Below are 26,667 nucleotides of genomic sequence, written 5' to 3' on the forward strand. Positions count from 1 at the left end.
AAAAAACATAAAATAGTTACAAAATTATATTTTTTTCTACTGCGACTACTCAAATAGATATAAAAGTTTGTAAATAAGTATGTACATATGTCCTCCATAAAATGCGGTTAAGGCCAACCGCATTATTCATATCATTATAAAACGTGTGACCATGCGTGCGTACGCTATAAATACTAAAATATCAGCAACAGACTAGAATAACTTAATCCTCCCATTTGTAATTATTATAATAATTTCAAAGGGATGCTGAGCACTCACTGAATAACTGCAAGATAAGAAAAAATAGAGCGAGAATGGAAGATATTAAATGTTGAATATTTATTACTGTGTATAAACACAGTTATGTAACATAAATATAAGACAAGATCATCAAATGCAAAATAAAACTGCGTTGTATATGCATTTATATGCATTTATTTATTCAATAAGGAATTTATATTAATTGGCTTAAATAGTTATAATATATATTTGTTTTAATACACAAACATAGTGAATTGTTCAAATCTGCACAAGTGTGACCATGCCAGCCAACGCTATAAATACCAATGCAAATACAGCTGGCCTTCTCACTCTTCTTTTTGCTTATTGTAATTATGGAGACGCTGAACGCCAACCAATTTTGTGTACAACAAACGGAACAGAGAATAATTAGCGAAGAAATCGGATCAAAAATGGAGTCATTGTTTACAGATGAAATGACAGATTTTATTATTGATAGCGTCCGAGCTGCGGAATATCTGTGGAATCCAGCGAATCCACTTTACAAGTTGAGGCACTTGAAAAACGATTTCTGGCAAAAGTTGACGGACGACATAAACATTAAATACAGCCCAGCTGTTCATGTTGTGCAAAGCAAGTATATTGACATAATTGTAATGGATTTGAATTTAATTGTATGGCTTTCTCGCAGCTGACGTGTGCAGAAAATGGAACAACCTGAAATCGTACTACAAGTATATGCATCAGAAGAGCTCATTGCTTGATTGGAAAAACAAATCCAAAATGGAATTCATATTGCAATGGCCCAATTCCAAGCGAGCTCTGACCAACTCTGTGAAGGGCAACATTGGTGTAAGTGAGCAACTGCTTATGTACATATTGTTATGGCACTTCAAATCGAAACCTGGGTTTGCTTTTTGTAGAAATTGGAGATGGCGGATGAGAGCAGCTTTCATACGGAAGACTCCTTCAATGCACACGACGTTCAAAGCCCGCAAGTTGTCATAGAGAAGGAAGAGGAGGAATTTGAACCATCGGCATTAGTGAATACGGCCTTAAAGAGTTCCCCGGATACGACATTTCCTGCTAGCGACTCGGAACCATCGCCACTTCCCAAGAAGAGACGAGCCCTAAATGAAAGTGGACTCGCGATTACCAACGTCAATAGCATTGCATCCAACACAGAGCAAAGCAATTCGGAACCCAATGAATTGTTTCATTATGGCAATTTCATTGTACAAAGCATTAGACGCTTGGATCGGGATCTTCAGATACAGGCGAAAAAGATTTTGACTAATGTCATTTTGGAATTGGAAACGGAACAAGTTTCAAGGGACAAACTTCAAGGAGCACGACCGGGAAATAGTTTTTAATATAGCAACACATTTTATATAGGTTTATATACTTCTGCAAATATTATTTTTAGTTTTAATGAGGCATAACATTGTACAGAATTAAAAATCAGTTTTAAGCAACTATCCACTTTATATTCTTGAAAGAACTATGTTATACTTATGTTATACTTATATATATGTATATGTATAATTGTCCTATCTTAAAAAACTTTTCGATTAGAATTATTGAAGTTTTTTCCCCATTTCATAAAATAAAAATTGTTGTTTGTGAACTTATTTTTGACTGCTGCTGTATACATTCCCTTATTTTCAGTCTCCACCTACAGTTTCATAAGCTGACAAAAAATTTTCATGGTAATGCATTAATTGATTACACCATTAGTCATTAATCATTAGTCATTCGACATTAATGATGTTTTTGAGTGCGACCAGATGTTTGAATCAAAGCAGAACGAAAATACTGAACTGACACAAAAATACTAAACAAAATTTGTGCGATTGATTTTCAAGCTATCGATAACGAAAAATATTTAAACTTTTAAAATTTAAGCCGCGTTTCTTATTTTTTAAATAAAATGCGATTAGATTAATTGATTATCATATCTATGAACAGGAAATTCTGTTCCAAGCCCCAACACCCTTAGATTAAAAGAACTAATTTTTAAGGGTCCAAAATATAATTTGCCAAAGTTCCAAAAAATCTAATAATGAATACTTCAAATTTCAAATTTCACAATTTAAAATTCAATGAAAAACTTTGTTTGCCGTGACTGCTTTCGTCAAATTTCTGTCAATTCTTCTGTTACCTCACCGAGTCTCGAGCCACGATGCATAGAAGTCTGACGTAGTATCTACCATACATTTCGTGGTAATGAAATTCTGTTCGAGACGCCACATGCACAAACTCAGTCTTCCTTGAATAGTTCAGTCTTGTTGGATCGGTTGACTTAGTGGTGCTATGTATACTTTTCATTCCATACTCAACTTGCTTCCAATGATTTTAAAACCAAAAGTTTCACAAATACAGCTAGCTCGCCCCTTTTTCCTGTTTATATATAGATAAACAGCACCCACACTGCTCCAACGTTTCCTTCATGGCGTTGGGCCTCGAAGTTGATTCATCAAAATCCACCTGAAGGACACAGGGAAAATCACGTATTAAATATTTTTTGAACACTTTTGCAGAGTGATGTAGCAGCGAGCTCTGCATAAGGCACATCAGACACAGGGTGCTGGTACGATTACCGAACGAGTGCCAACTTACATGGATAGGTAGGTGGTGTATTCCAACAATTCCAGACACGGGGGTCGGGAATACCACCTTCGGGCAACGGCGGACAGCAAACGCCTGGCGCAGGCGAGCATGGGATTGGTGAAGGTGCCCCGCACGGCGGGCTGTGAGGGCCACAGCATGGCCAATGATTACAGGGGCCGCAGGGACCGCAACCTCCGCAAGGACCACAACCTCCGCATGGGCCACACATTTTTCTGAAACTTGGTTTTATTAGATGTTCACGAAAGGAAAAATAAAATTTTATTTTCTAAATTTTTACAAATAAAATTTTATTTTACTATTTTTTTTTTTTTTTAATTTAGAAGCTAGTCGAAGTGTAGTGATCAAACGAAAGAGAACTAATGACTATTTTGAGGAAGTCTCAGAGCCTAGTTCCTTAAAACTTGAAAATCAACTGGACTTTAAATTCATGGAATACTTGATGCATCAAAAGCTGTTTAGGGTCTCGGGCTCTAGCATTTTCCTATAGTCTAAAAACTAAACGGCATCTAATAAAATGCAGCTGAATCATTTGTTGGAAATTTAAATAATCGCGTTTCTGTTATTTCAAATGTAGTATTTCTGCATGAGACGCACCGATTCCTAAGTAAACGGAAGCTAAATAAAACTGAAAGTTAGTTCTATAAGCTCTCAAACGGTTCCCCTAAAACTCAAAGAGAATATTGGAATCAGATTAATATCAAATGAGTTTGAGATGTCAAGCTATAAATATGAAAATTAGAGATTATCTGCTATCATACATTTATTGCAAATAGAGGCGTTTCATTATGCAAAACTCCTACATGCAAGCATCCTCGCAATCGTCTTGGGAAAGGAAGTTATTTTTATTTCCATTACATCCGTTATAGACAAATAATTTGCAGGTGTCCTCTGGAAGAAAGTAACTCCATCTATGTAAGAACATATGACACGTCCCAATAGCCGCAAAGCTCTCATTACAAGCAGCTAAACTTAAATAAAATAAAACTAATAAAATATCCATCTTTGCACACACTTATTTTAGGATTCTTACTGCACTGTGAGCCCAAGGATAGGTCAAAAAATCCGAAGAAGAGAAAAGCAACAGGCGCTAATATCATTGTAAAGATTCCACTGATACAACTGAGTAGATGACTATGGATCAATCGTTCGCTACGATTCAAATATTTCAACTCTTCAAATTTGATTAGCGAAGAAAATGAAATTGATATTACACGGTTCAAAAACCGATGACGCATTTACTGTCTTGGTAACTTGGTTAGAGAAAATTTTCTTGGAGACGGTCAGAAGAGGATGGTACCGAGCGCTTTGCTCCCTGAAGTCTTGCACTTCTTGACGAACATTCCTTTCAAAACAAGTAAGAAGCCCCAGTCGAGACTGCTCGGCCCTCCAAGCTGATATTCTAATCAATCTGGACGCGCGCTGCTAACTGCGCAGTAAGCAGCGGCTGCGCTTGGGCTGCGCTGCAGTGTGGGCAATATTTTGAGAATTTATTTGTTGAATAATTTCTTTTGTAGACGGACTATCTATCAGAGCATGATCATATAGTTAAAATGTGTGTACATTCCGAAGCACAAGTCTCTAGTACTTAAAGTACGTGTGGTTTAAGTTGAACAGTGCGTATAAACCGATGAATAAACGAATAGAACGAGCATAAAATTTGTATATATAACTATATGAAAAGCATATAATTTTTCAATTGAAATTAAATTGATGCTTTATTTATTAAACATTACAGGCTATCATAATGATGTGATTATATTAAAGTGACAAATTCAGAAAAAAACAATACTTTAATACTATTCACGCATCAATATAAGATCACTACGTCGGCAGATAGTTTCCGTCATTTATATAATTTACTTCAGATATAGTTTAGCTCCATTTACATCATGCCTAAGGAGTAATAAACTTAACAAAAATAATAATGATAAAAAAAAGTTTTTACGTAACAGCAAGCGTAAACATATCGGATATGGTTGACAAGAATGAACAAACATTTTGTAAATTCCGAATTTTTATTCATAATAGTTCTGAAATGTTTATAAAACTGAAGATTTTGAATTTAACAATTTAAAATGAGCTTGACATTCTGTTTTCGATCAGGTCGCATTCGTATGCGCTTATACGAATAGAGGCCACCTTCTTTTTGATGAGTCGAGTCAAGTGTCTTGGTTGATAGAAGTTTGGCTTAGTATTTACCATGCTTTATGGTAATGCCTGATATTCGATAGTCCATGCTCAAGCTCGAAAGCCTTCTGCCATCCTTTTAGGTCCAACCTGCTTCCAAATTGACGAGCCTCACACTTTTACAATCACTATTAACCTAAGCTCACATCAGCTCGGCTTGAATAGACAGAAAAGGTCAGATCAGATCAGAACAGATAAGGTATTATTGCCACTTACGATATTTCCTCTTATTTTTCGACAGTAAGAATAGGATAAGTAGTGGAGTTGGTAATTAGCGATAAGATTTTCCTTAAAGGAGACTCCGTACGAATGCAAAGCTTTTAGGCCCCTAGCAACAGCACTTGGGTGGGGTGTTGTAGCAATGAGCTTTGCATGGTGCACACCACACACAGGGCATATGCTCCTCTGATCTCTTCAAGTAGCGCGTGGGACAGACGCAGCCTTAAAAAGAAAGTTTGCATTACGATCTACACACAACGCCCTATCTAGATCCCCAAGTCGGGAATGGCAATGAACTCACAGGGTCCACAACCACCGCATGGGCCACAGCCTCCGCATGGGCCACAACCGCAACCGCCTCCGCACATTTTGAAATTGACTTGAATTCCGGTAAAAATTTAAAGGAAAATATAAATTTTGTTTTAATTTAGAAGCGAGTTGAAGCAAAGGCTCGAAAGGCTCGGAGAAAACTAACTGAATGAAACTACATTTCCCAGTAGATCCAAAGTCTCATTGAAAAGTGTTTTAAGATAGAATTCAAGGCCTACTTTACGAAAATTCAATGCTATTAAAAAATAAAAAGGAAATAATACTAAAAAAGTTGCAAGAATTATAACTATAATAATAACTAATATATAATAATAATAAAAAAAATATATATATATATATTTTTTTATTATTTATTTATTTTGTATCATTTTCAAAATACCCGTAGTAAAAAAATAAATTAGAGGTGCTCTCATTTCAGGTCAAAAATATCCGTGGAGGACCGCAGTCTTCAATGCAAATATCTGAAATTGAATTTAGAAATCTTTAGTAAGGGTATTTAAAAATTTAGAAAAATTGAATTGAATTAAGAAATCTTTAGTAAGGGTATTTAAAAATTTAGAAAAAATTAGAACTTAAAAATTCTTTTCACAAAAGGAACGAATTTATATGGCAAACTGATATTTGGGAAACTGATATTTGAATAATTCCTTGCTTATTCTTATTTGCCAAAGCACAAGTTAAAAGCAATGGAGCATCTGGGATCAGTATCCAAAGTATAACAAATTCGAAACTCATTAAATTACAAATGAATCTATATCTCAAATTTGGAGACATCATTTTAGAACTGATTTAAAATACGGTTTTTAATAGGAAATAGTTATCAATTTTGGGAAACGTGCTGGACCTGCGCGTAATATACATGAACCTACCTAAGAAAAGCCTGAATAGCGGGCGGATGGACATTGCAGTAAATAATATACTCATTTCACTTTTGCGAATGAGTATAAACCAAAAATTAATTACCTGGTATATCAATAACTCCCAAGACGAACAAAAGAACAGCAACAAATTTCATTTTGAGACTCCACTGAAACAACTGAATAAATGGAGCTATAGACCAACCGCTTTATACCATATCAATTGTCGTACAATTTTTAAATATCATTAGTATAGAGAAAACAAAATAAGATGTGTTCCAACGAGGCGGTATTAGACAATTCGTTCGACTTGGATTATATAAAGTACATATATGAACTTGAATGCGTCATCGTATAATAGAGTTACAACCATGACAGTGTAGATGAAACGAATTGATTCAGATGAACGACTCCTGGGATATAGCCACAGAGGACCTATTTTAGGCAACCTTGTGAGTATGCGAAATGTAATTAACTCTTGAGATAGATGAGTAGAAAGAACTAACGCCTGATTGGGAGGTCTTTTACGTAACTGCGACTGAGATAGAGGAAAAGAATGAACAAACTTTTTGTAGATTCCGAATTTTTATTCATAAAAGTTCCAAAACTGAAGATTTTGAATTTAACAATTTAAAATGAGCTTGACATTTCGTTTTTTATCAGGTCGCATTCGTATGCGCTTATACGAATGAGGCCACCTTCTTTTTGATGAGTCGAGTCAAGTGTCTCGGTTGATAGAAGTTTGGCTTAGTATTTACCATGCTATATGGTAATGCCTGATATTCGATAGTCCATGCTCAAGCTCAAAAGCCTTATGCCATCCTTTTAGGTCCAACCTGCTTCCAAATTGACGAGCTTCACACTTTTACAATCACTATTAACCTAAGCTCACATCAGCTCGGCTTGAATAGACAGAAAAGGTCAGATCAGATTAGATCAGAACAGATAAGGTATTATTGCCACTTACGATATTTCCTCTTATTTTTCGACAGTAAGAATAGGATAAGTAGTGGAGTTGGTAGTTAGCGATAAGATTTTCCTTAAAGGAGACTCCGTACCGATGCAAAGCTTTTAGGCCTCTAGCAACAGCACTTGGGTGGGGTGTTGTAGCAATGAGCTTTGCATGGTGCACACCACACACAGGGCATATGCTCCTCTGATCTCTTCAAGTAGCGCGTGGGACAGACGCAGCCTTAAAAAGAAAGTTTGCATTACGATCTACACACAACGCCATATTTAGATCCCCAAGTCGAGAATGGCAATAAACTCACAGGGTCCACAACCACCGCATGGGCCACAGCCTCCGCATGGGCCACAACCGCAACCGCCTCCGCACATTTTGAAATTGACTTGAATTCCGGTTAAAATTTAAAGGAAAATATAAATTTTGTTTTAATTTAGAAGCGAGTTGAAGCAAAGGCTCGAAAGGCTCGGAGAAAACTAACTGAATGAAATTACATTTCCCAGTAGATCCAAAGTCTCATTGATAGATAGAATTCAAGGCCTACTTTACGAACTTTCCTAAGACAATTAGGTTCAAGCAAATTGAATATAACAAGAGCTGTAATAGGAAATGAATATAAAAAAAATTGTCATCGTCTGTTACAATTTATTTAGTATCATTTCCCGAAAAGCCGTAAGAAATGCAGAAAATATTTTGTTTAGAACCTAAGCAAATTTATACCCTGATTTCTTTATTCAATGGTTTCAGGGCTTAAATATAACATTTACATTAATTTTTATTTATTTATTTTTATTTTTAAATATAACTGCCGCAGTGTAAAGTCAGGGCGGAAGAGGTGATTTCATGAGCCGTATAGTAGAGCTCATTACAAGTGATTATTTTGAGTGAAAATATTTCGCTGATAACAGGCACTGCACTGAGCCGTCGTAGTTTAGTATTGCTTGGGTAGTCTGCGCAGACGGAATCATGCTGAGAGTAGCTGTTATCGGGGCGGGTGTGAACGGTGTTGCGAGTGCCCTTAAAATATTGGAGCACTATCAGGATGAGAAGAAGCTAAATGTGCAGGTTACCATATTGTCGGAGCTATTCACGCCCAATACGACGGGCGACGGATCGGCGGGTCTGTGGGGACCCTTTCTGTTGGGCGGCACAGATGAGTCTAAAGTTCAGTAGGTGTTACAAAATGTATATGTATTATGTGGGTATATCCATTCTAAGAGTTTCTTCCACAGCAAGTGGTCAAGGGATATGCACCTATTCCTGGAGCAGATTTGGCTAAGCGAAGATGCGGGCGAGGCAGGTGTTTGTCTGGTGCCCTGCGTGCGCCTCAGCTCAGATCCGAACATGATCGTTGGCGATTTCTGGCGTGATATTGTCTACGGAGCTGTGGAACTAACAGCTGAACAGCTGGAAGTTTACAACAAGGGCAGAGACGTCAAATTCACGTAAGTGTTAGTCCATTCATATCGACCCTTTCGCATGTCTAACGTTCGAACCGCAGTAGCGGCATGTCCTTTGTTACTTACACCTCGGAACCCATCAAGCTGCTGCCTTACCTGATGAAACGCTTTGTGCGCCGAGGCGGCCAAGTTGAGCAGCGAAAAATCACAGATCTCGAGAGTTTTGTCAGAGACTCCTCCTACGATGTGATCGTCAACTGCACCGGACTTGGCTCCAGGCAGTTGCTGAACGACGATGACGTCTATTCGGTACGTGGCCAAGTTAGCCGCGTCAGGGCCAATTGGGTGTTCACCGCGATCCTAGATGAAAGCGATGATGGCAACTACATCATACCAAAGTAAGTTCGATGTTTTAATGATCTGCATATATACCATCCAGTTGATACTACCTTTCGAACAGCACCGAGTCTGTGGTGCTTGGTGGCACTCACCAGGAGCGGGACTACAATACCAATGTCTGTGCGAAGGATAAGCGCTTCATTATCGACGGCTGTCGCAGCCTGCTGCCAGGCCTCAAGCACTCGGAGCATTTGTTCGATTGGGTTGGCCTGCGGCCGGGTCGCGTCCAGCTACGCCTGGAGGCGGAGCGGCGTGGCAACAAGCTGCTCATACATAACTATGGACACGGCGGCAGTGGAGTCACCCTCTGCTGGGGCTGTGCGGACGATGTCCTCAACCTGTTGCTAGCTGCCAGAGTCAAAGCCAAGCTGTAGTGATCGACTTGCTGTGCTAGCTGGGGTCTTATCAGCAGAAATCAAGCAGTTGTTGCCATAATAAAAACAACTTGGGCATGAGTCTCTTACATACTACATATAAACATCTTCATAAATATACAATAAACTCGTGCTTATCAAGCTTATTATCACCGCTGCGATCAGCGATGCTCTCTGTTCTCAATGAACTCTTTGATATTACTACGTGAAATCATTTCACACGAACGAAATAGCAATCGATTCCGTTAGCTTTAATAAATATTGAAATTCTTCTTCTTATATAGTGATTCGATTGCGATGCAGATATACGCAGAATTTTGTGAGAGATAAGTTTATAGAGAACAAGTAAGAAAGCTCTAGTCGAGACTGCTCGACTACGAGATCCCCTGAACCCTTGGAGTGCTAGCTATTTCAATAATTTTTCGCGTCTTTCAGCTTACACAAGAAACACACACACATACACAAACACATACACACACAAGCACCCACGCATAAACACGCATGGGCTGCAGTGTGCGCTTACTATGAGAATTTAATTGTTTAATAACTTGTTATGGATGTACGATCTTCATGAAACTTTCAGATTATGATTATAACATGAATATACATGTAATTGCCAAAGCACAAGTCTCTAGTATTTGAAATACGCGTTTTACAAAAGTGAGGGTGAGGGGGTGAATTTAGAGGTGGGGAGTAAATTTTAACAAAAACCGAAATTGTATAAATTGCATATAAGCATACATTAAAAATTTGGAGACTCTAGCAATAAAGGTGTAGAAGATATAATTTTATAACTGGTTTTCGATAAGGTTTTTCATCGATAAAAAAAGATCGGAATGAGTTATCAAATTTTAATGATAAACTCGATATCCGCGCTGTAATTACGAACATTTTACAAAAAGTTTGAAGTCTCTAGCTCTTATATCTTCGGAAATCGACGCGTTCAAACATACGGACAGACGGACAGACGGACAGACGGACAGACGGACAGACGGACAGACAGACAGACGGACAGGGCCAAATCAACTCAGCTCGTCACCCTGATCAAGAATATATATACTTTGTGGGGTCTGCCACGCCTCCTTCTGCCTGTTACATACATTTCAACAAAACCATTATACCCTGATTTCCCATTTTCAATGGGTTCAGGGTATAAAAATGTAGATAAAAATGCTTAGATTAAATCGGATTCTAAAATAGAATAAGAAATGAGAAGAAAAAGAAGAAAGAGGGAATGTAAAAAATAATAAACAAGGCAAGACATTGAAGTAAAGAAAAGGTCAGAAATAGAAAAATAAAGAGAAAATTAATGAAAAGTAGAGAGCAAGAAAGCTGAAGACTGAAGGGAAGTGAGATTAAAGAAAGAGAAAAGAGAAATTGATGAGAAGAGATTGGAAAAATTAAAGAAAGTGAAAGAAAAGAAAAGAATGTAGAGGCAAGCAGAAAGTAAGTGAATGCGTAGGAAAGAGAAAAAATAAAATGTAATAACTGAGAATGTAATTTATGTTGTTCTCATTTTCAGTTATTATTAAAAAAAAAAAATAAATAAATAAAATAAATAAATAATTATATTAAGAATAAAATTCTTTCATTTGCTCAGTAATAATATTAATAATTTATTATAAATATAATTGTTATGTAAAATATGACCAGTGAAAGACTATATTGACGATCTCGAGTGCTGGAAATTGTATCACGCCTCATTTTGTCTCATTAGCTCTTCCTCCCTTTCCCTTCGCTCTTGAGCCAGGAGCGCTTCGTGGAAGGCCTCGAAGCCAGGCCACTCCAGGTAATGGCGAATCGGAGTCAGAGGCAACATATAGAGCAGAGCATACATCTCGTCGAGGTCACGCAGACAGTCGAATGGCCGATTATTGTCGACCTTATAAATGGAATAGATGGATCTGCCGATTTCCATATAGTCAGCCAACTCGGCGGTATACTGATCCTTGGTGGTGAGGGCGATGAAGCAGACACGCGGCATGTGCATGTGCTGAGCGACCATGCCAAACACATCATAGATGCACATCTGGAAATCTTGATCCTCATACAAGTCGGCTGGGAAGCCAATCTCATGCACCATCAGGCTATCAAAGCTCTCCAGCTGTAGGCTCTTCTTGGTGGCGGCCATTAGGTCCTCCTTTAGTTCAATCAGACGCTGAAAGAGTCCTCTCTCCACGAAGGCGGGCAGAAACACCCTGTAAAATGATCAATTAGTTAGGTATATATATAAAACCCCACCCTTATCTCTCTCTCTCTCTCTATATATCTCTCTTCTCTATTTATGTACCAGGAATGCCACGCGTCGGTCATCCATTCGAGCAGAGCCACTGCCAGAATCTTCGTTTCCGTTTCGTCGAGCATCATAACCGAGCATTCATTACGCAAGATATGCATACAATACTCGTGATAGATGGGCTTCATCTCCTTCAGATCGTGCAGACCCAGGCCCTCGTATACGATGCTCTGCAGAAACGAATTCTCCCACATGAACTCAATGGCGAGCTCATAATTCCTGTTAGTAGCCCTGTTGGTTAGTGTATTCAACTGGTCAACTAGACTCTACTTGCTTGAAGTGAATGTCTGTGATGGGCATGTCATTCCACGTGTCCCATTTGATATCGTATTGCAACGGACGCACATCACCCATGGTATTCCTTACTTCTTACTTTTAATTTAAGTTCAACATGAAATTTCGCTTAAAAAGAAAGAAATTTTACAACTGTGAAGCAACAAATGTTGACATTTCAAATATAAATATATTAAGAAATCCATTTTTTTTTTTCGCAGCAGACTTGGATTTATTATTTTGGTTTATATTTTCTTTAATTCATTTTATCTTAATTTTATACTTATAGTAAATTTTATCTATATACATATATCATCAACTCCAGTTAATTTCTGGCGCCGCTCTTCTCTTTAATTTGAGGTTAAAACTTTCGAATGTGTTTGACTTAAAGACAAGGCAAATTAGCAGCGAAATTAAAGGCAATTATTCAGTGGAATGCAAATATAAATGGGAAAAAGTGTGTATTTAATTATGGCCATAGACCTTAATCCAGACAACTTTCTGACAGCGGTGCGAACTTCTGGCTGCTTCACATTTTGAATAAATTTGCATTTCACTTCAGCGCGAGTCGAGTCAGCAGCAGCAGCAATAAAATAAAAGGAAAACAACAATAATAAAAGGCAATTGAAAACTTTTGCATAAGTCGCAACAAGCTAACTTCATTTAGCCGAAGCGGAAGTTCGCTCCACTCAACCCACACGCCACAGCAGAGCCACAGAGCCACACAGTAGCTCACGCCAGGCAAATGGGGCTCAAGGAGTTGTCTGGCATGTCCTGGCAAAGTCCCTGAACGAGACATCAAAATGGAAGTTTAATTTGTTTTTATAGGCGCGATTATCACTTAAAATGGGTATTTGGAGCACTCCAATGGGATCCTATAAGATTAGACTAGAGAGATCAGTTTTTAGCAGCAGCGGGCTTTACTTTAGTTATTTGATTCATAATGGGAATTTATTTATATTATATATTTATTTAGAATGATCTTTATTTGTTATCTAAAATATGCTATATAATTATTATAATATTTTGAAAATAACAGAGTATACTGAGAGTCTGATTTTCATTTCAGTTTCCTGGATTTCCATATAAGTAATCTTTAATCGTACAGCCCGAAAGTCTACTACAAAACTTTGCAAATATTTAACAGAGTTAGTCGAATGTTAAAGTTAAAATTATTTTACTATTGAAAGAAGATAAATATAATATTTAAATGCACAAAAGTATCAACTAAAATAATATCATAATCTTTTGTTTTATTACTCTTAAATTTTTAACTGTTTCATTGGGATATAAATAAACAAACAAAAAATTTTGATTTATATTTTTTGTTAATATAGGTTAATATATTTTTATATAATATAATAAGTCATCTATAAAATATAAAAATTCTAGTGCTTAAATTTTATTTTATATAATTTTTATTAACTAAAATATATATGTATTATACTTTGAATCGGACTGTAATAGAAATTATTTATTAGTATTGAAATTTATTCAGTTTTCATTCCCTTTTCACACTGTTATTCCTTCACTTTCTCGTGCGAAAATACTCCATCGAGAGTAAATGAAATATTCAGCTGTACTTTTACCCGCTTTCTGTTAGCCAAGTATCTAGTCTCTTAAATGCTCTTTAATACGCGGATTATTCCGCGTTTAGGAGTGAATAAACAAACAATGAGGCTACTTGTGCTGCTGGAAAGGATAACAAGGACTGCATAGATGGATGGCTAAATGGGTGGATGGCTGGGTGGTTGAGTGGTTGGATAAATGGATGTGGTTAATCCGAGTTCCTTTGCCAGTTCAAACGCTCAAACATTTCAATAACTTGCTTGTTTTGAATTACTTTGGGCCGCTGCTTTTGTTGAACCCTTTGTTTATTTGTTTGTGATGCGACACACACAAACACACACACACACACACACACAGATACAGCTGCATACACCTTGCGGCTGGCGGCAAGTGCATCCATTTCCATGAGCACGTCCACGCCCTCATCCACAGCCACATCCCACATCCCAGTCGGAGGTCCAGGCAGATGAGCTACATGTGCCGCGGCCACAATCAAGAAACGCTTCCCGTTTTGCATTTCATTTCGCGTTTTGTGTTTCCGCATTTTCGATTTTAAATAAAACCACGTCGAGCTGCAAGTCATGCGTGGGTGGGGGCTGGTGAGAGGTGGGTGGCTGGCCATCTTTTTTGGTGGCATTGGGAATGCGCAGGTGTCGCTGAAAAACAGCCAACGACCGTTAAACGATTTTCGAATGAATTCCAAAATTCGCGATTGTTTCACCAACTGCGGGTTGTTTCGACTGCGATTGGGTTAGGGTTGGGCTTTGCATTTGGTTATGGTGCGGGATTTGTAAGATGGGCCAGGTGAAATGTGGCGCGTGTAAACAATTTGGCGGATTAAATGAGTCCCAAATGAGACGTTTTTATGCCACATCATAAACTGCTGACGCGAGAGCCTCTAATACGTTGTATTAAATAGCTCGCCAAAAAATTCAACAATATTTAATTGTTGTTGTTTTGAAAGAAAATAATCATTTTGGTGGATTTCTATAAAATTAAAAAAAAAAAACATATTTATTATTATTATTATTATTATTATTATTATTATTTTTATATTTATAGCATTAAGTTAACTAAGAAAATAAAGGAAAGAAAGTCAGTCTAACGTATTCTCTCCTTCTCCCTTTCTCTATCTCTCTCACTCTCTGTCTTTCAATATATATATGCATGTTGTTAGCAGATCTATTTCTAAACTGCCATTCTCCCTCTCTCTCTCTCTCACCATCTCTCTCTCTCTCTCTTTCTCTCTCTCTCTCTCTCTCGCTCCCTCTTTGTTTCATGGCCAAGCCAAGAGTCGAATCGAATGAGATAATGCCTCTAAGAAATGATGCTTCAGTCTAAAGTTCAAATATATTGAATTCCTTAAGAAACCCTCTCACTCTTTCCTTCCCTATTTCCTCTCTTCCCTCTCTCTCTCTCTCTCTCTCTCTCTTTCCTTCGGTGTCATGGCCATAGCAAGTGTCAAAATTGAATTATTTCTTTTCAATATTCAATTTATCAACAGGCACGAGACGCGTCCGATACGTGTTCGGAATATGCTGAAATCATCGTAACGCCCTAGCTGCCGTTTCCGTGCCTGCTTCTCCCCCCATCATTCCCAAGTCCCGCTTGACACTTTGCCATTAAAAGTGTCGCCTGTATTTAAATATCCAATTGACGTTCTGATATGCCACATAGCATGTGGCCGGTCCGAAGGGGCAGCTGGTTGTTGGTTGGAAACATTTAAAAATGCCTCGAATGGCGCCTGACTTTGACATGGCCCAAATTCAGTTAGCCCAAGATCCATTTGCCAATTGGTTGTTGCCCTGTAAATGACACCCAAAGTGTTTGGAATTTTAAAATTTCGAACTTGTGCAGCATCCCAGAGAGCGCCACCCCAACCAAAAGGTGAGCAAGACGTGTTTCAATTTTCGAATTTTAATGCGTATTCCGACTCGACTCGGCTCGACTCCCACTCGGCGTCTGGGGTGGATTTCTGGCATGGACATGGGTGCGATTTATCCATTATTATTAACATACCTTTGCATTTCCACTCTCTCTCTCTCTCTCTCTCCACTCACATATACATGCACACATATATATTCAAATTGAGACATTAGACAAATTAAATTTACACCTATTTCATTTGATTGTTATCGCTTGTATACTCACTTAATTATGCCATTCGACCTCACGTCCTACTCTCCCCCTCTCCTCCCTCTCGCTCCCTTCTCTTTCTCCCTGTGTCATTTGCATTTTTTAATGCACATTCACATTTAGCGTTATTGCGGCAAGCCCAGGCAATTATAGAAAAGTGAAACATTTCCGCACATAAAAACGAATGATATAGCTGAACAGAAACAATGCGAAAGCCCTTGAAGCTTGAGTTTGTGCTCTACTAGAGAGAATGCGGCTGCTGTTTATAGCCCCATAATCATATGTAGGCTCACATTAGGTATTATAATGATAATGCTATAATATTTTAATAACTTGTATGCGTTCAACTATTGTTGATTTCAACTCAGTGCAAATGTCTGGAATACTAATGATGTTTACAACTTAATTATCATATGTGAGCTCATTGCATATTAAATTATGATTTTATATGATACTATCCATATCTATATATTACTATTATATACCATATATTATATACCATATACATTGATAGTATATAGAGTTACTACTATTTTCACTTTTGTTCAACAGAATTATTATTGCTTTCTGTTCAGAGCGATAATTTGGAATTAACTAGGGATTTTCTCTTTGCACTTGAATACTTGTATAGTGTTCACTACTTATAGTACTAGAGACTTGATATATAGATATATGTTAACTGGATATACATATATAGATATATGTTTAAATAGCTGCCTTGAATGCTATGAATATAGATTGAATTTTAAAAACCATAATGTGTATATATGAATATTATTATTATGTAGTAAGGAAAATAAAATCCCTTAGCTCTCAAAAACGTGTTTATGATCCCAATAATTATATTTGCGTGACATTTAGTAAGTCTTTGACATTTAGAAAGGCTTTGACATTTGGACCTCATATCGAATCAATAGCCGTGAGTAGATAGCAGAGATAATAAAAAGTAGACAAAGAGCTACGCTCATTAGCAGCACGCGATGGTCGCATAAAAACGAAATGGCAAATCAAATGCTGAAAGCAACTAGAAAAGGCGCTGAGCAGGCGAAGCAGACGAAGCGCAAATCAGTTACAACTATGGACAGTTATCTCAGCGGGTCATCTCTTCACGAAAGGACAATTATGAGTGGACATGCTAATTTGTGCGTGGGACGAAGAGACGGACGGACGGGCGGACGGACGGACAGGCACGCGCCAAAGCAGAATACCTCAATATTTGTGGAGCAAACGTGATTTGGCGCATTTGCCAGGCCAAAGGCCGCGCCCCCAGACAGCTCCAAGACAGCGCCGCGCCCAGCACAGCAAATCCTTTCACACACACACACACACACACACACTGCCGCTCACTGCGCTGCCTAAAAGTATGCAAAATGTTTTGTTCACGCTGCACAAACAGGCGCTTGAAACTGAGCTGAGCTGGAAGGACACGAAGCGTAACCGCTGAGCACGCAAAGGGTTAATTAATTAAATGCGCTTTAGCTTTGATACAACTGTATATACATATATGTATAGACACAGCTAAGATGTATATGTATATATATAGATATATGTCTGTCTATATAGATATGTATATATATCAGGTACAACCAGAACAATCTGCTGCACATAGCATTTGACTCCGCCCAGCAGCTGGCCACACCCCCTTCGTGTGCCACCCCCAAAAAGGTTGCTTGCCAGCGTCTTTGATGTGAACTTTGGCTAAAGTCTCAAGAAAGTGCCCGAAGCTGTCGCTTTGCAATTTCCCGCCACAAATTTCCGACGAAACAAGAAAAAAGAAAGTTGTAAATGCGTTCAGTTTAACGCTTCAATTGCCTTTCACTCAAAGTCTTTATTTTTATACGTTTATCTATCTATAAAGGAAAAGTCGCTAGCTGTGCTCTGGGTGTGCTTCTGGCCTCAAATCGTTTAACTTTGGCTCTGCAATGTATGGAAATAGAACTTTTATGAACTGTGTCTATGAAATTACTGGAACAAAAAGGGATTTACAATCAGTTATGAATTATGTTACAATAAGAACAAAAAATATAGATTTGTTGAAAATCGTAAAATTCTTAATATATATATTTATATGGTAATATTTATTTAAATATAGTAAATTTTGTAAAATATGTATTTATATGGTAATATTTATTTTACCTTTATTATTATAATAAGATATAGAGAGTTCGATATACAAAAATTATATTTGTTTTAGTTTATTATTATTATTTATATTTGAGTTTATTGACCTAAAAATTATATATAAAGCTGGAAAAAGTTTAATATGATGAGTGTTGAATAAGAAAAATTCATTTGTCACATACACCTACCTTTAGACATACATGTACATGTGTATAACAATTGCTCTTAGTTAACCTGACTCTAAGAAAGTTTCTAAAATTATCTTTATGTCTCTATTCTGTAAATAAGGGCTGTAGTGCGTAGTCAGTCTGCCAGACATAGTATCCATTCTTATAAGGATTCATTGTAAGAAACTCATTTGTAATTTTTTCGATCTTAGCTTATCTAAATAATGTGCATTTAGATAATGGTATGTAAAAACCCGACTTGATATACACATACAACACTTCTAGATTCTTAAGATTCTCATACAGAACCTCATGGAATTTCGTTAGATTATTTTTGATTGGATTATGTAAATAATTGATATATAGCTTTATGAGAAGTGTATATTCTATTAGCATTCATTATATGGTATATCTCCCACTCTACAAACTTTATGATTCGCTAATAGAATAATCTCTAAAAGGAAAGTCCTAAACAAAGCCCTGTCATGACGTCTATTCAATGTACTCAACTGCTAATTAGAAGCTCATTTTCAATTAATCAAAAAACGCCAAAAAGAAAAAAATAAAGAAGAAGCGTCTATAGCGTCTCCGATAGAGCAGTTGACGGCATCGCGTGTGCTGGCATTGAGCGAGAACTCGAGCACGAGCTTCGAGAGGCCACGCCCCCCTCAATGTCAACGCCAATTGATTGCCGCAGGACATTAATAATGCAGGTGGATCGTTGAGCTGGTTGATTTCAATTGGAGTCGAAGGCTGCACACTAAATTATTCGAGACGCGCTGCCAAATTGTTTGGGGACAGCAAGTGGGGCGCATCAACAGCCTATACGGCTGCCATTAACGGTGCTTAGCCCAGGTAGTCAACCACCTGGCGCAGGCGAAGACGACAGCACGACACACCTATAAACATTAAGTTGTCAATAAAGGTAATTCATTATGTCGCTCTCGAGTGCCTCCGGGGAATGGCTCGAATGCGGATGCGGCTGTGGATACGGCCGTAGATGTGGATCTGTGGCCAAAAGCAAATGGTCTGCCCGTTAAGCCAAAAAGCCGCAATACTTTTACCTCTGCTGCCGTCGCATCTTTGTCTCGCTTGTACCTGTGCCTGTATATTCTGTGTTTGTCTTTAGCTGAATCGCATTTGACATTCAATGATGCGGCTTCTCCATCGATGAACAATAAAATATGCCTCAGATGGGCAATAAAAAAGCTCATTGCTTATTGCTTATCGCTCTCCTTTGGCCACACAAAACGCGAACATTTCCAAGACAATTTAGCGGAATTTAAGCAAAATTCTATTTCCGCACTGACAAAACCCTTTATGGGTGCAATCAAATTTCATTGTCTGCAGGGAAATTTATCTCAAAGTTTTTGGTCTATATTTGGAATTTCTTTCAGCTCAAAATTCGTATGAACTCCTTATTGTGTCAGGAATATGCATTGAATGAGTGCATGATGAATGTTTATTAAGGGAATTTCTAGTTAACTTTTCAGAGGTGTTCTCGTGTTAGACTATATTAAAAGTCAGGTATAAAATTAAAGGAATTATATTAGCTATATATATATGTATTTTAATATTTTTGTGTGCAAATAATTTTTGTCCTATAGAACATTATAAAACATTTATATGTATATTATAAGTATAGTTTAGTATGCTTTGAATATATGAATATAATATTTAAAATAAATCATTGCAAATAAAAAATTTTTTATAAAATAAATATTCAATATAAATGGGAATATTTGTGTACATAAATATGCAAATATATATAAAAATATTTGTATATTTGTATTATCTATAATTTTAAAATTATTATTTGTCTATAGTTTACTTTAAATTGACTAAAAAGTTCAAATTTATTTTCATATACAATTATCCAAATTAAATATAATAAAAGTAAAATTAAAAAAAGTTGATCAAATTATTACAAATTATAATAAAGACTTGCTAAAATGCAATCATTGCATCTCAAAGAGGATATCCAATTCGTATATATCTATCCGATAAACTTATAGAAATGCTAAATGAATAGCAATCCTTTTAGTAACTCGATACGGGTGCCATATGAATTTCAAATAGCAAATAGCAAAACGAATGCGGAGACAAATATCCAACTATTGAGTATCTTGTATCTTGTATGTTGTATTTTGTATTTTGTATCTGTATATTGGAGCTAGGATCTGAGTATGTTTGTCTGACTGCTGCGGTGGTCGATGCGGTTGACCAGAACTACCAGGCCACCACAGACATGGCCAATGGATGCTGGCTTTCTGGCTTGTTGGCTGGCTGGAGCTCGCGTGACACGTCAGATCAATTTTTCGAAATATATTTTCTATGAAATTTATTTGCCTGTCATTAGGGTTTGGCAGAACGTGCTTTGGTCGCATTTGCAATAGCTCCGCTGGGGCCAATGGCAATGGCTAAAAACAACAGCAGCAGCAGCAGCAGCAGGAGTCGTGGCCCAAACAGGTATTGCGAATATGGTCGCACCGGTGACAATCCGTACGTGAGTGCAACAAAATGGTGAAAATATACATTTTTGTGGCTGACGGAGCTGAGCAGAGCAGAGCAGAGCAGAGCAGAGAGCACGTGTGTTTTATGAAAATTGCCTTTCAATTGACAAAAAGTGCGGCGCGAGGCGATGGCATAAAATATGGCAATTGGAGTGAAACTCTTTCGAGCTTTATGTGCCTCAATCTATCCATGGCCATGGCTCCGGGCTGATGAAATTGTTTTCATTTCGACAATTTTCGCTGGCGCAGCGCGTGTCGACGGGCGGTCCGCATGTAGCCCGGCTTCTGGTTAGGCAGTCAGGATATTTATTATTTTATTAGCGGCGTGTGCTCAACTCACGGCCAGGCTGGGTGTGGCGCAATTTTTACGGCCACTCGCGCGCTCCTTAACCCTTTCATTCACTCAACCCGTCTATCTATTTTAGCCAAAAAAAAAAAAAAGAAAAAGAAGTGAGGCCTGACCAGACCAGACCACACCAGGGCAGGCTGTTATCATAATTAAGTAATGGCTTCGTCCACATAGCCACATGTCAGAGCCATGTCCTTGCCAGCCGCTCGTCCTTAAGTGCTGCTCACTCGAGCGTCACTTCGTATGCAAACGGGATTCACTTGGCCTCAGTCCTTCGTCGAGTCCTTCCGGCTGTGCTCTGTTTGTTTGTTTGTTTGCATTTCGTGTTGGTTTACCTATTGAGTTAGCACTTGATGTTGTTGTTATTGTTGCCGTTGCTGTTGTTGCTGCTGCTATTGGCATGAATAATTACCGTAAAAATCGTAACTCTGCTGCGCATGCATTATGCATGTCCTCAGTCAACACATGCCAACCAACTCAAGGCATAAATATCAAACTTTATTTAAGAGGCTTTTACGGTCAATCGCCTGCTTAAAGACTAATTTCACTTTTTGGAATGCTTTCATTAGTTATATATGATGATTTGTTTGTTTCAAGTTACAGAATTACATTGAGCTGCTCTTTAATCTAAATTCATTTCGGAATAATTGATTATAAATGCTTGTTAATCATCCATGAAATATATTATATATAAATTTCTTTATCATGAATGTTTAACAATGTTTTTTAGTCAATCTCTAGATGGATTATATGTGTATGTTGATTGATTCTGAATATAAGTTATCTCTTCATCAACTAGTATAATAATATTGCAAACTTTAGGTACTTCAAATTTGTTACTATAGCTAATAATTTCATCCAGCTTAGTTAATTAGGCAAAATATTACATTGGCAAAAGCTATCTATACTTGAAAAAGAACTGAAAATTTCTAGATAGTAGGCGAAAAGCTTTTGGCCAGCAGATAACTCCGAAAAGTCATTATAGTATCTTTGCGTGCTGCAACTAAATCTTTGAAAATATTCCATTTCAAATATTGCTGATATAATCTATATATACGCTATGCTATATACCTAAATTTCAGTAAGAACTCAGAGTATTTATCTTTGATACCATATAGCCATATCCTGCCATATAATTTTGTGAACTGTGCGAGCAGCTGAATAGTTTGCCTACCAAACGATTTGTTAAAAGATTTCATTTATGGTTTTATGCTCACATGCCACTTAACAACTACCAACAAGCGCAGATAAAAAAAAACAAAACGGAAAATAAAATCCAAAATACAAAAAGTTAAGTAAAATGCCATCATGGCCCGATAAAAAGAACCAAAATCAATTGAAGGCATTACGCAAATGGGCGAGTCGAAGCGACGCAGCGCGTCGTCAGGTGACAAATTTTGTCATGGACTCTGAACTGGTTATACACACATACATACATATATGGCAGGCAGTTATTGGAGCTCTTTTTTTTTGGATTGGGTGGGACCCTCGTTATCTGCATAGCCTGACGCGGGTGATTGTTTATTTTTTATCATCATATCTGAATGCGGAGCAGTTACTTTCGTTTCGTATCGAGGGGGAGGGCAGGGCAAAAGTTCAGTGCGCGGCACGGAACACCACACAAAAGGCCTTCCTAATTGCGCACTAAATTAGCTGCAGCAAAATAAAAATTTTAATATGAGACGAGCCCCATGAATGAAGCTAAAATACGCCCGAACATGAAATGCGCCGCCAATCAAAAAGGCGCACATTAAAATTACCCACGAAATTGCCGAAAAAGAAACCGAATTGAAGCAAATGAATAAATAAATGGGCTGCTCAACTGGTTGATGGAGCTTACGAGTCACTTAAATTCAGTTGCTGCTGCTGCTGCTGCTGCTGCTGCTGCCTATTGCCCTTCCTCCACTCGGGTGCCGCCTTCTATGTCAAAACTGTGAAAGCTGATTTCAATTCCAGCAGCCGAAGCAAAACAATTGAAAGTCCACTTAATGAGAATTATGATTAAGTGCCAAGCACACAAAATAAGTTATAGAAATAAAAATTATAAATAAATAAAATTGAGTAGCTGAGCTCAGGCTTGAGTGAAGCCTTCAATATAAATAAATATAAATATATACATGTGTATAAATACATACATATGCAAACTGAAGAGAGAAAGCTTAATCCACACTGCTGTTTAAGCTTACTACTCTCATTGCTTGCAAGCGAAGTAGCGGCAGAATCCCTCAAAGCTTTTACAAGAGAGGTAACAGCTCAATCAGACCACGCAAAGCTTTTCTTAGTATGTATCAATATATGATCGGATGCCTTAAAGCTTTGCAATATGAGATTTTGAGAGGCAATGCTTTGGATTTAGAGTATTTTTAACTCAGGTAGTGATTGTTTTTTCATTGTTAGTCAATGCATAATGAATGCTTTTTAGGCGCTTGAATCAAAGCATTGGATGTAACAGAAGTAAAAGAGAGCGTTGGTACAAAGGAGTCATTGGCGTACTCTCATAATGATTTCCGTATTAACTAGTAGAACTAAAAAAGAAAAGCAAAATATAGAAAAGTTTCTATATATTTACAAAAAAGAAACATCATGTATATAGCTGCTATTAAATTGTTAAGCACAATAGATTCTTCCCGCAAGCATTTTCTCAAAATACCCATGCACTTTTACATGATATATTCTTTAAAATATGGAAATTGGAAATATTCTCTATTAAATTATTTTTTTTCGTTTGATTTGACTTTTTTTTAGTATATGCCAAAAATTAATTCAAAATTTGTATTATACTGTAAAAAAAAAATTGTCCTTAATTTACAAATAAGTCAAGGGCAAAAATATTTTTACAAAATGGAATATGTACATTTTAAAGTATAGAATTCGTATTTTTCCCCCTTTTACATATATATAAAATATAATTAAAATGTACTCCAATTTCTGAAATATCATAACTCTCAAGCACATCTCGTTTTATGGAATTTCGAAACTTTGGTTTCAATGCCGGCCTCATCAACTCGTATTGACGTTCAATGGCACCCACACTCGGCCAGCCGGCAGCCTCGTTTTGGTGGAGAACTGTCCTTACTTTCATGATTGCGGCGCGCTGTGGGCAGTAGAGGCGCGGGGGTCGGACCGGGTCTGATGATGATGGCGATCAATTTAAATTAAGCCGAAGATTTTGCTTTAATTAAAAATCTTCAAATACGCTTAATGACAATTAATTGGTCAACATCATCGGCTCTCGATCGGAACCTAACTTTCCATTTCCACAATTTACACTTTGCCAACTGTAAGATTGCAGCGTCATTGCGGCTGAGTGATCGCTGTGCCAGATGGCCAGCAGTCACGCAACCGCCATAAACTGCACCACTCAGCGCACCACTCAGTGCTGCAATGCTGCCCCCGGTTGAGGTTATGTTCGCCTCGATACATTTCTCCGTCAATTGAAACAAATCAAACTGCAAAGTGACGACACACCCACGCAACGCCTTCGACTCTAGTTTTCGTCTCATCAAGCCGACTGAGTGATATAATATTCTATGAAAATCACTCGATTTATCAAATTGCTGAATTCATGATTTTTCCAAGCGAAGTTTTTGCGTTTTCGTACTTTGAGGAAGTCTGTAATATTAATTATGTTCTCTAATAATTTATATTCATAGGCAAAACGATATATAGAATAAATATATCTTCAAGGTGAATAATATAATAGGCTCAATTTACATAAAAATGATCGATATCTCGATATAGAGTAACTGCATATATAGGAATAGAGCGTTTATATAATTTTGCCCTATTATAACTATTTTGAGATAGATAAGTCTTGATAAGTAAATATCAATATTTAATTCATCAATTGTAAAAGAGACCTGAAATTCGATATAATAAAAAAAAAACGTTGAATGAAAAGAAGTAGATGTAGCTGCCTCATCCATAAAGCGGAAATGTTCGACCTGGCTTAAGGTCATGAATTGGTCTTATAAAGTCGTTAGGGTAAAATAAAAATAAGAGATATATTTAATAACTTAATACGAATATTATGTCGTAGCATCATAGCCTAATTATTATAGTAATATATAATTATCAGGTATGATATATAATTTTCAGTTTTATATTACTGAATATATTATCAGGAAACTAACTGAAGTTTGTTTCAAATAAAATTCAAATTCAAAATTATCAGTAATTATTATTAAGTCTATATTTATGTAAGCTTCAAAAACCTCCTTCATATCTAATGAAATCATATGGGTTATAATGCATTTGTAAATATTCCTGTAACGAAAAACAGTCAACCCATGACATCTACAAGCATTCTAATTGACCTATTATGAGAGGCACACACACAAACATACGTTTAGCTTATATAAATACCAGCTGATATACGCTAATTGTAAGGCTATATTTAAGTGTGTGTGTGTGTGTGTGTGTGTGTGCATGTGTTACTCCCATAGGTATTTGTGAGTAGGGTAAACCTTGGTAACCTCGTTACTTAGCCGCAACAGCTTATTGGGTTTACGACTTGCAGCGAGCCAAAGGACGAGGACAATGGGCGTGAGTTCTAGTGATGGTCAGCAAAATGACGTTAATAACAGTCAAAGTGAGACAGAGCTAGAGATAGAGGCAGAGGGGGCTGGTTTACGCCTGTTGAAACTAAATAATCTGTGAACTTTACAATGAAGAAGCCAAAGAGCAGCAACTCGAACGCGTGCCCAGCCGACAGTCCCAAAAGGCAAACACAACTGATGGACTGTTGATGACATAATATGCAAATAGTGCACACACACATACACAGGTAAACGCTGGCACACACATATACACACATAAATAGGTATGTATGTCTGTGTCTGTGTGTGTGGATAGCTGCACTATATAGTTTTTAGCTTGATTTCTTCAGGGAATTTTCTCTATGCCAGCTGACAAAGTGAACGACTGTGCTGTGCTGAATGTGTGTGTGTGTGTAGGTGTGTGTGTGTGTGTAGGTGTGTGTGTGTGTAGGTGTGTGTGTGTGTCTCTTGCAGCTCGTTTATCTTTCGAAACTAGGACCTGGTAATTTAGTTAATTACTTTAACGTGTTACTGAAAGCTTTGGGTAAAGGTGCGGAGCTACCTTCTAATCGCCACCTTTGACAGTTGAATATGTCAGCGGGTTGCGTATTAGGTGCCAGCTTTTCATTTTTCCAGTTTTCTCTCTCTCCCTCTCCCTCTCTCTCTTGAATTTTATTTTTGCATAAGCGTACGCTATTCGCTGTAATTAAAATAATTACCCCTACCGTTTAACCCAGTTTCACAGCGACAAACCCCGCAATCTGCCCACGCCGCATGGGCTTGGGCTGCTCAATTTGTTGCTGTTACTGTTGCCGTTGTTGTTGTTGTTGTTGTCGTTGTTGTTGTTGCATCCATTAGCCCGCATTGTCTTGAGTCACAGTTTTGCAGCAGTCACAGTGACGGCTGACGGTGACGGTGACGGTGACTGTGGCGTGCGCCCTTCCACGGCTCTGCCTGCCTCAGCCGCATTGTTATTATTTTGTCACATGTGAACTGAGGCGTAAGCAAAGCGATTACAAAAGGGGTTCACAGCAGCAGCAGCAGCAGTGGCAGTGGCACAGTCAGGGGGCAGCAGCGTAACCAGGACTCGCATCAGTCGGCTCTGTTTGCATACATATGTAGCTA

General features: G+C 37.6%; 5 protein-coding genes and 1 long non-coding RNA gene across 7 annotated transcripts; 2 read left to right on the forward strand and 4 right to left on the reverse strand.

The window, feature by feature from the left end:
- The first annotated feature begins 568 nt into the window (after positions 1-568).
- LOC108610010 (uncharacterized) lies at positions 569-1,850 on the forward strand. The gene is made up of 3 exons (XM_018001831.2): positions 569-852; positions 911-1,071; positions 1,143-1,850. The coding sequence occupies exons 1-3, from the start codon at positions 594-596 to the stop codon at positions 1,590-1,592; spliced, it is 870 nt and encodes a 289-aa protein (XP_017857320.1). The 5' UTR covers positions 569-593; the 3' UTR covers positions 1,593-1,850.
- Positions 1,851-2,232: 382 nt separating this feature from the next.
- LOC108610031 (uncharacterized) lies at positions 2,233-3,223 on the reverse strand. The gene is made up of 2 exons (XM_018001852.2): positions 2,839-3,223; positions 2,233-2,706 (listed from the first exon to the last, which is right to left on the reverse strand). The coding sequence occupies exons 1-2, from the start codon at positions 3,056-3,058 to the stop codon at positions 2,696-2,698; spliced, it is 231 nt and encodes a 76-aa protein (XP_017857341.1). The 5' UTR covers positions 3,059-3,223; the 3' UTR covers positions 2,233-2,695.
- Positions 3,224-3,592: 369 nt separating this feature from the next.
- On the reverse strand, positions 3,593-6,709 carry LOC108610034 (uncharacterized). Of its 2 annotated transcripts, XM_089466197.1 has the most exons (4): positions 5,558-5,775; positions 5,254-5,478; positions 3,881-5,193; positions 3,593-3,813 (listed from the first exon to the last, which is right to left on the reverse strand). In XM_089466197.1, exons 1-2 carry the CDS (start codon positions 5,622-5,624, stop codon positions 5,366-5,368), a joined length of 180 nt encoding a protein of 59 aa, XP_089322323.1. In that variant the 5' UTR covers positions 5,625-5,775; the 3' UTR covers positions 3,593-3,813; positions 3,881-5,193; positions 5,254-5,365. The 2 variants fall into 2 exon arrangements, 1 of the variants encoding a protein (XP_089322323.1); XR_016269539.1 differs by lacking the exons at positions 3,593-3,813; positions 3,881-5,193 and adding an exon at positions 6,550-6,709 and having other exon boundaries at positions 5,318-5,478; positions 5,558-6,047.
- A 736-nt stretch (positions 6,710-7,445) lies between these two features.
- LOC108610032 (uncharacterized) lies at positions 7,446-8,251 on the reverse strand. Its single transcript, XR_016269540.1, has 2 exons — positions 7,715-8,251; positions 7,446-7,635 (listed from the first exon to the last, which is right to left on the reverse strand). It is a non-coding gene; the product is annotated as an uncharacterized LOC108610032 (long non-coding RNA).
- A 70-nt stretch (positions 8,252-8,321) lies between these two features.
- Positions 8,322-9,726, forward strand: Daao2 (D-amino acid oxidase 2). The gene is made up of 4 exons (XM_018001829.2): positions 8,322-8,576; positions 8,640-8,852; positions 8,909-9,205; positions 9,268-9,726. The coding sequence occupies exons 1-4, from the start codon at positions 8,374-8,376 to the stop codon at positions 9,578-9,580; spliced, it is 1,026 nt and encodes a 341-aa protein (XP_017857318.1). The 5' UTR covers positions 8,322-8,373; the 3' UTR covers positions 9,581-9,726.
- A 1,450-nt stretch (positions 9,727-11,176) lies between these two features.
- On the reverse strand, positions 11,177-12,356 carry LOC108610011 (uncharacterized). The gene is made up of 3 exons (XM_018001832.2): positions 12,151-12,356; positions 11,871-12,095; positions 11,177-11,778 (listed from the first exon to the last, which is right to left on the reverse strand). Exons 1-3 carry the CDS (start codon positions 12,228-12,230, stop codon positions 11,274-11,276), a joined length of 810 nt encoding a protein of 269 aa, XP_017857321.1. The 5' UTR covers positions 12,231-12,356; the 3' UTR covers positions 11,177-11,273.
- Positions 12,357-26,667: the final 14,311 nt, after the last annotated feature.

The sequence above is a fragment of the Drosophila arizonae genome, chromosome 3 (genome assembly GCF_054131065.1).
Source record: "Drosophila arizonae isolate 15081-1271.41 chromosome 3, UAZ_ARI_1.0, whole genome shotgun sequence".
In the NCBI taxonomy this organism is placed as follows: Eukaryota; Metazoa; Arthropoda; class Insecta; order Diptera; family Drosophilidae; genus Drosophila; species Drosophila arizonae.

Excerpts from the sequence above, each read along its gene's own strand:
- LOC108610010 (XM_018001831.2), top strand. The coding sequence starts at position 594 with ATGGAGACGCTGAACGCCAACCAATTTTGTGTACAACAAACGGAACAG. Across the intron at positions 853-910 it reads AGCTGTTCATGTTGTGCAAA|CTGACGTGTGCAGAAAATGG; the intron begins GCAAGTATATTG and ends GCTTTCTCGCAG. Across the intron at positions 1,072-1,142 it reads CTGTGAAGGGCAACATTGGT|AAATTGGAGATGGCGGATGA; the intron begins GTAAGTGAGCAA and ends TGCTTTTTGTAG.
- LOC108610031 (XM_018001852.2), bottom strand. The coding sequence starts at position 3,058 with ATGTGTGGCCCATGCGGAGGTTGTGGTCCTTGCGGAGGTTGCGGTCCC.
- LOC108610034 (XM_089466197.1), bottom strand. The coding sequence starts at position 5,624 with ATGTGCGGAGGCGGTTGCGGTTGTGGCCCATGCGGAGGCTGTGGCCCA. Across the intron at positions 5,479-5,557 it reads ATGCGGTGGTTGTGGACCCT|GCTGCGTCTGTCCCACGCGC; the intron begins GTGAGTTCATTG and ends TTTCTTTTTAAG.
- Daao2 (XM_018001829.2), top strand. The coding sequence starts at position 8,374 with ATGCTGAGAGTAGCTGTTATCGGGGCGGGTGTGAACGGTGTTGCGAGT. Across the intron at positions 8,577-8,639 it reads ACAGATGAGTCTAAAGTTCA|CAAGTGGTCAAGGGATATGC; the intron begins GTAGGTGTTACA and ends TTTCTTCCACAG. Across the intron at positions 8,853-8,908 it reads GGCAGAGACGTCAAATTCAC|TAGCGGCATGTCCTTTGTTA; the intron begins GTAAGTGTTAGT and ends TTCGAACCGCAG.
- LOC108610011 (XM_018001832.2), bottom strand. The coding sequence starts at position 12,230 with ATGGGTGATGTGCGTCCGTTGCAATACGATATCAAATGGGACACGTGG. Across the intron at positions 12,096-12,150 it reads ATCACAGACATTCACTTCAA|GAATTATGAGCTCGCCATTG; the intron begins GCAAGTAGAGTC and ends GGCTACTAACAG. Across the intron at positions 11,779-11,870 it reads ACCGACGCGTGGCATTCCTG|GGTGTTTCTGCCCGCCTTCG; the intron begins GTACATAAATAG and ends ATCATTTTACAG.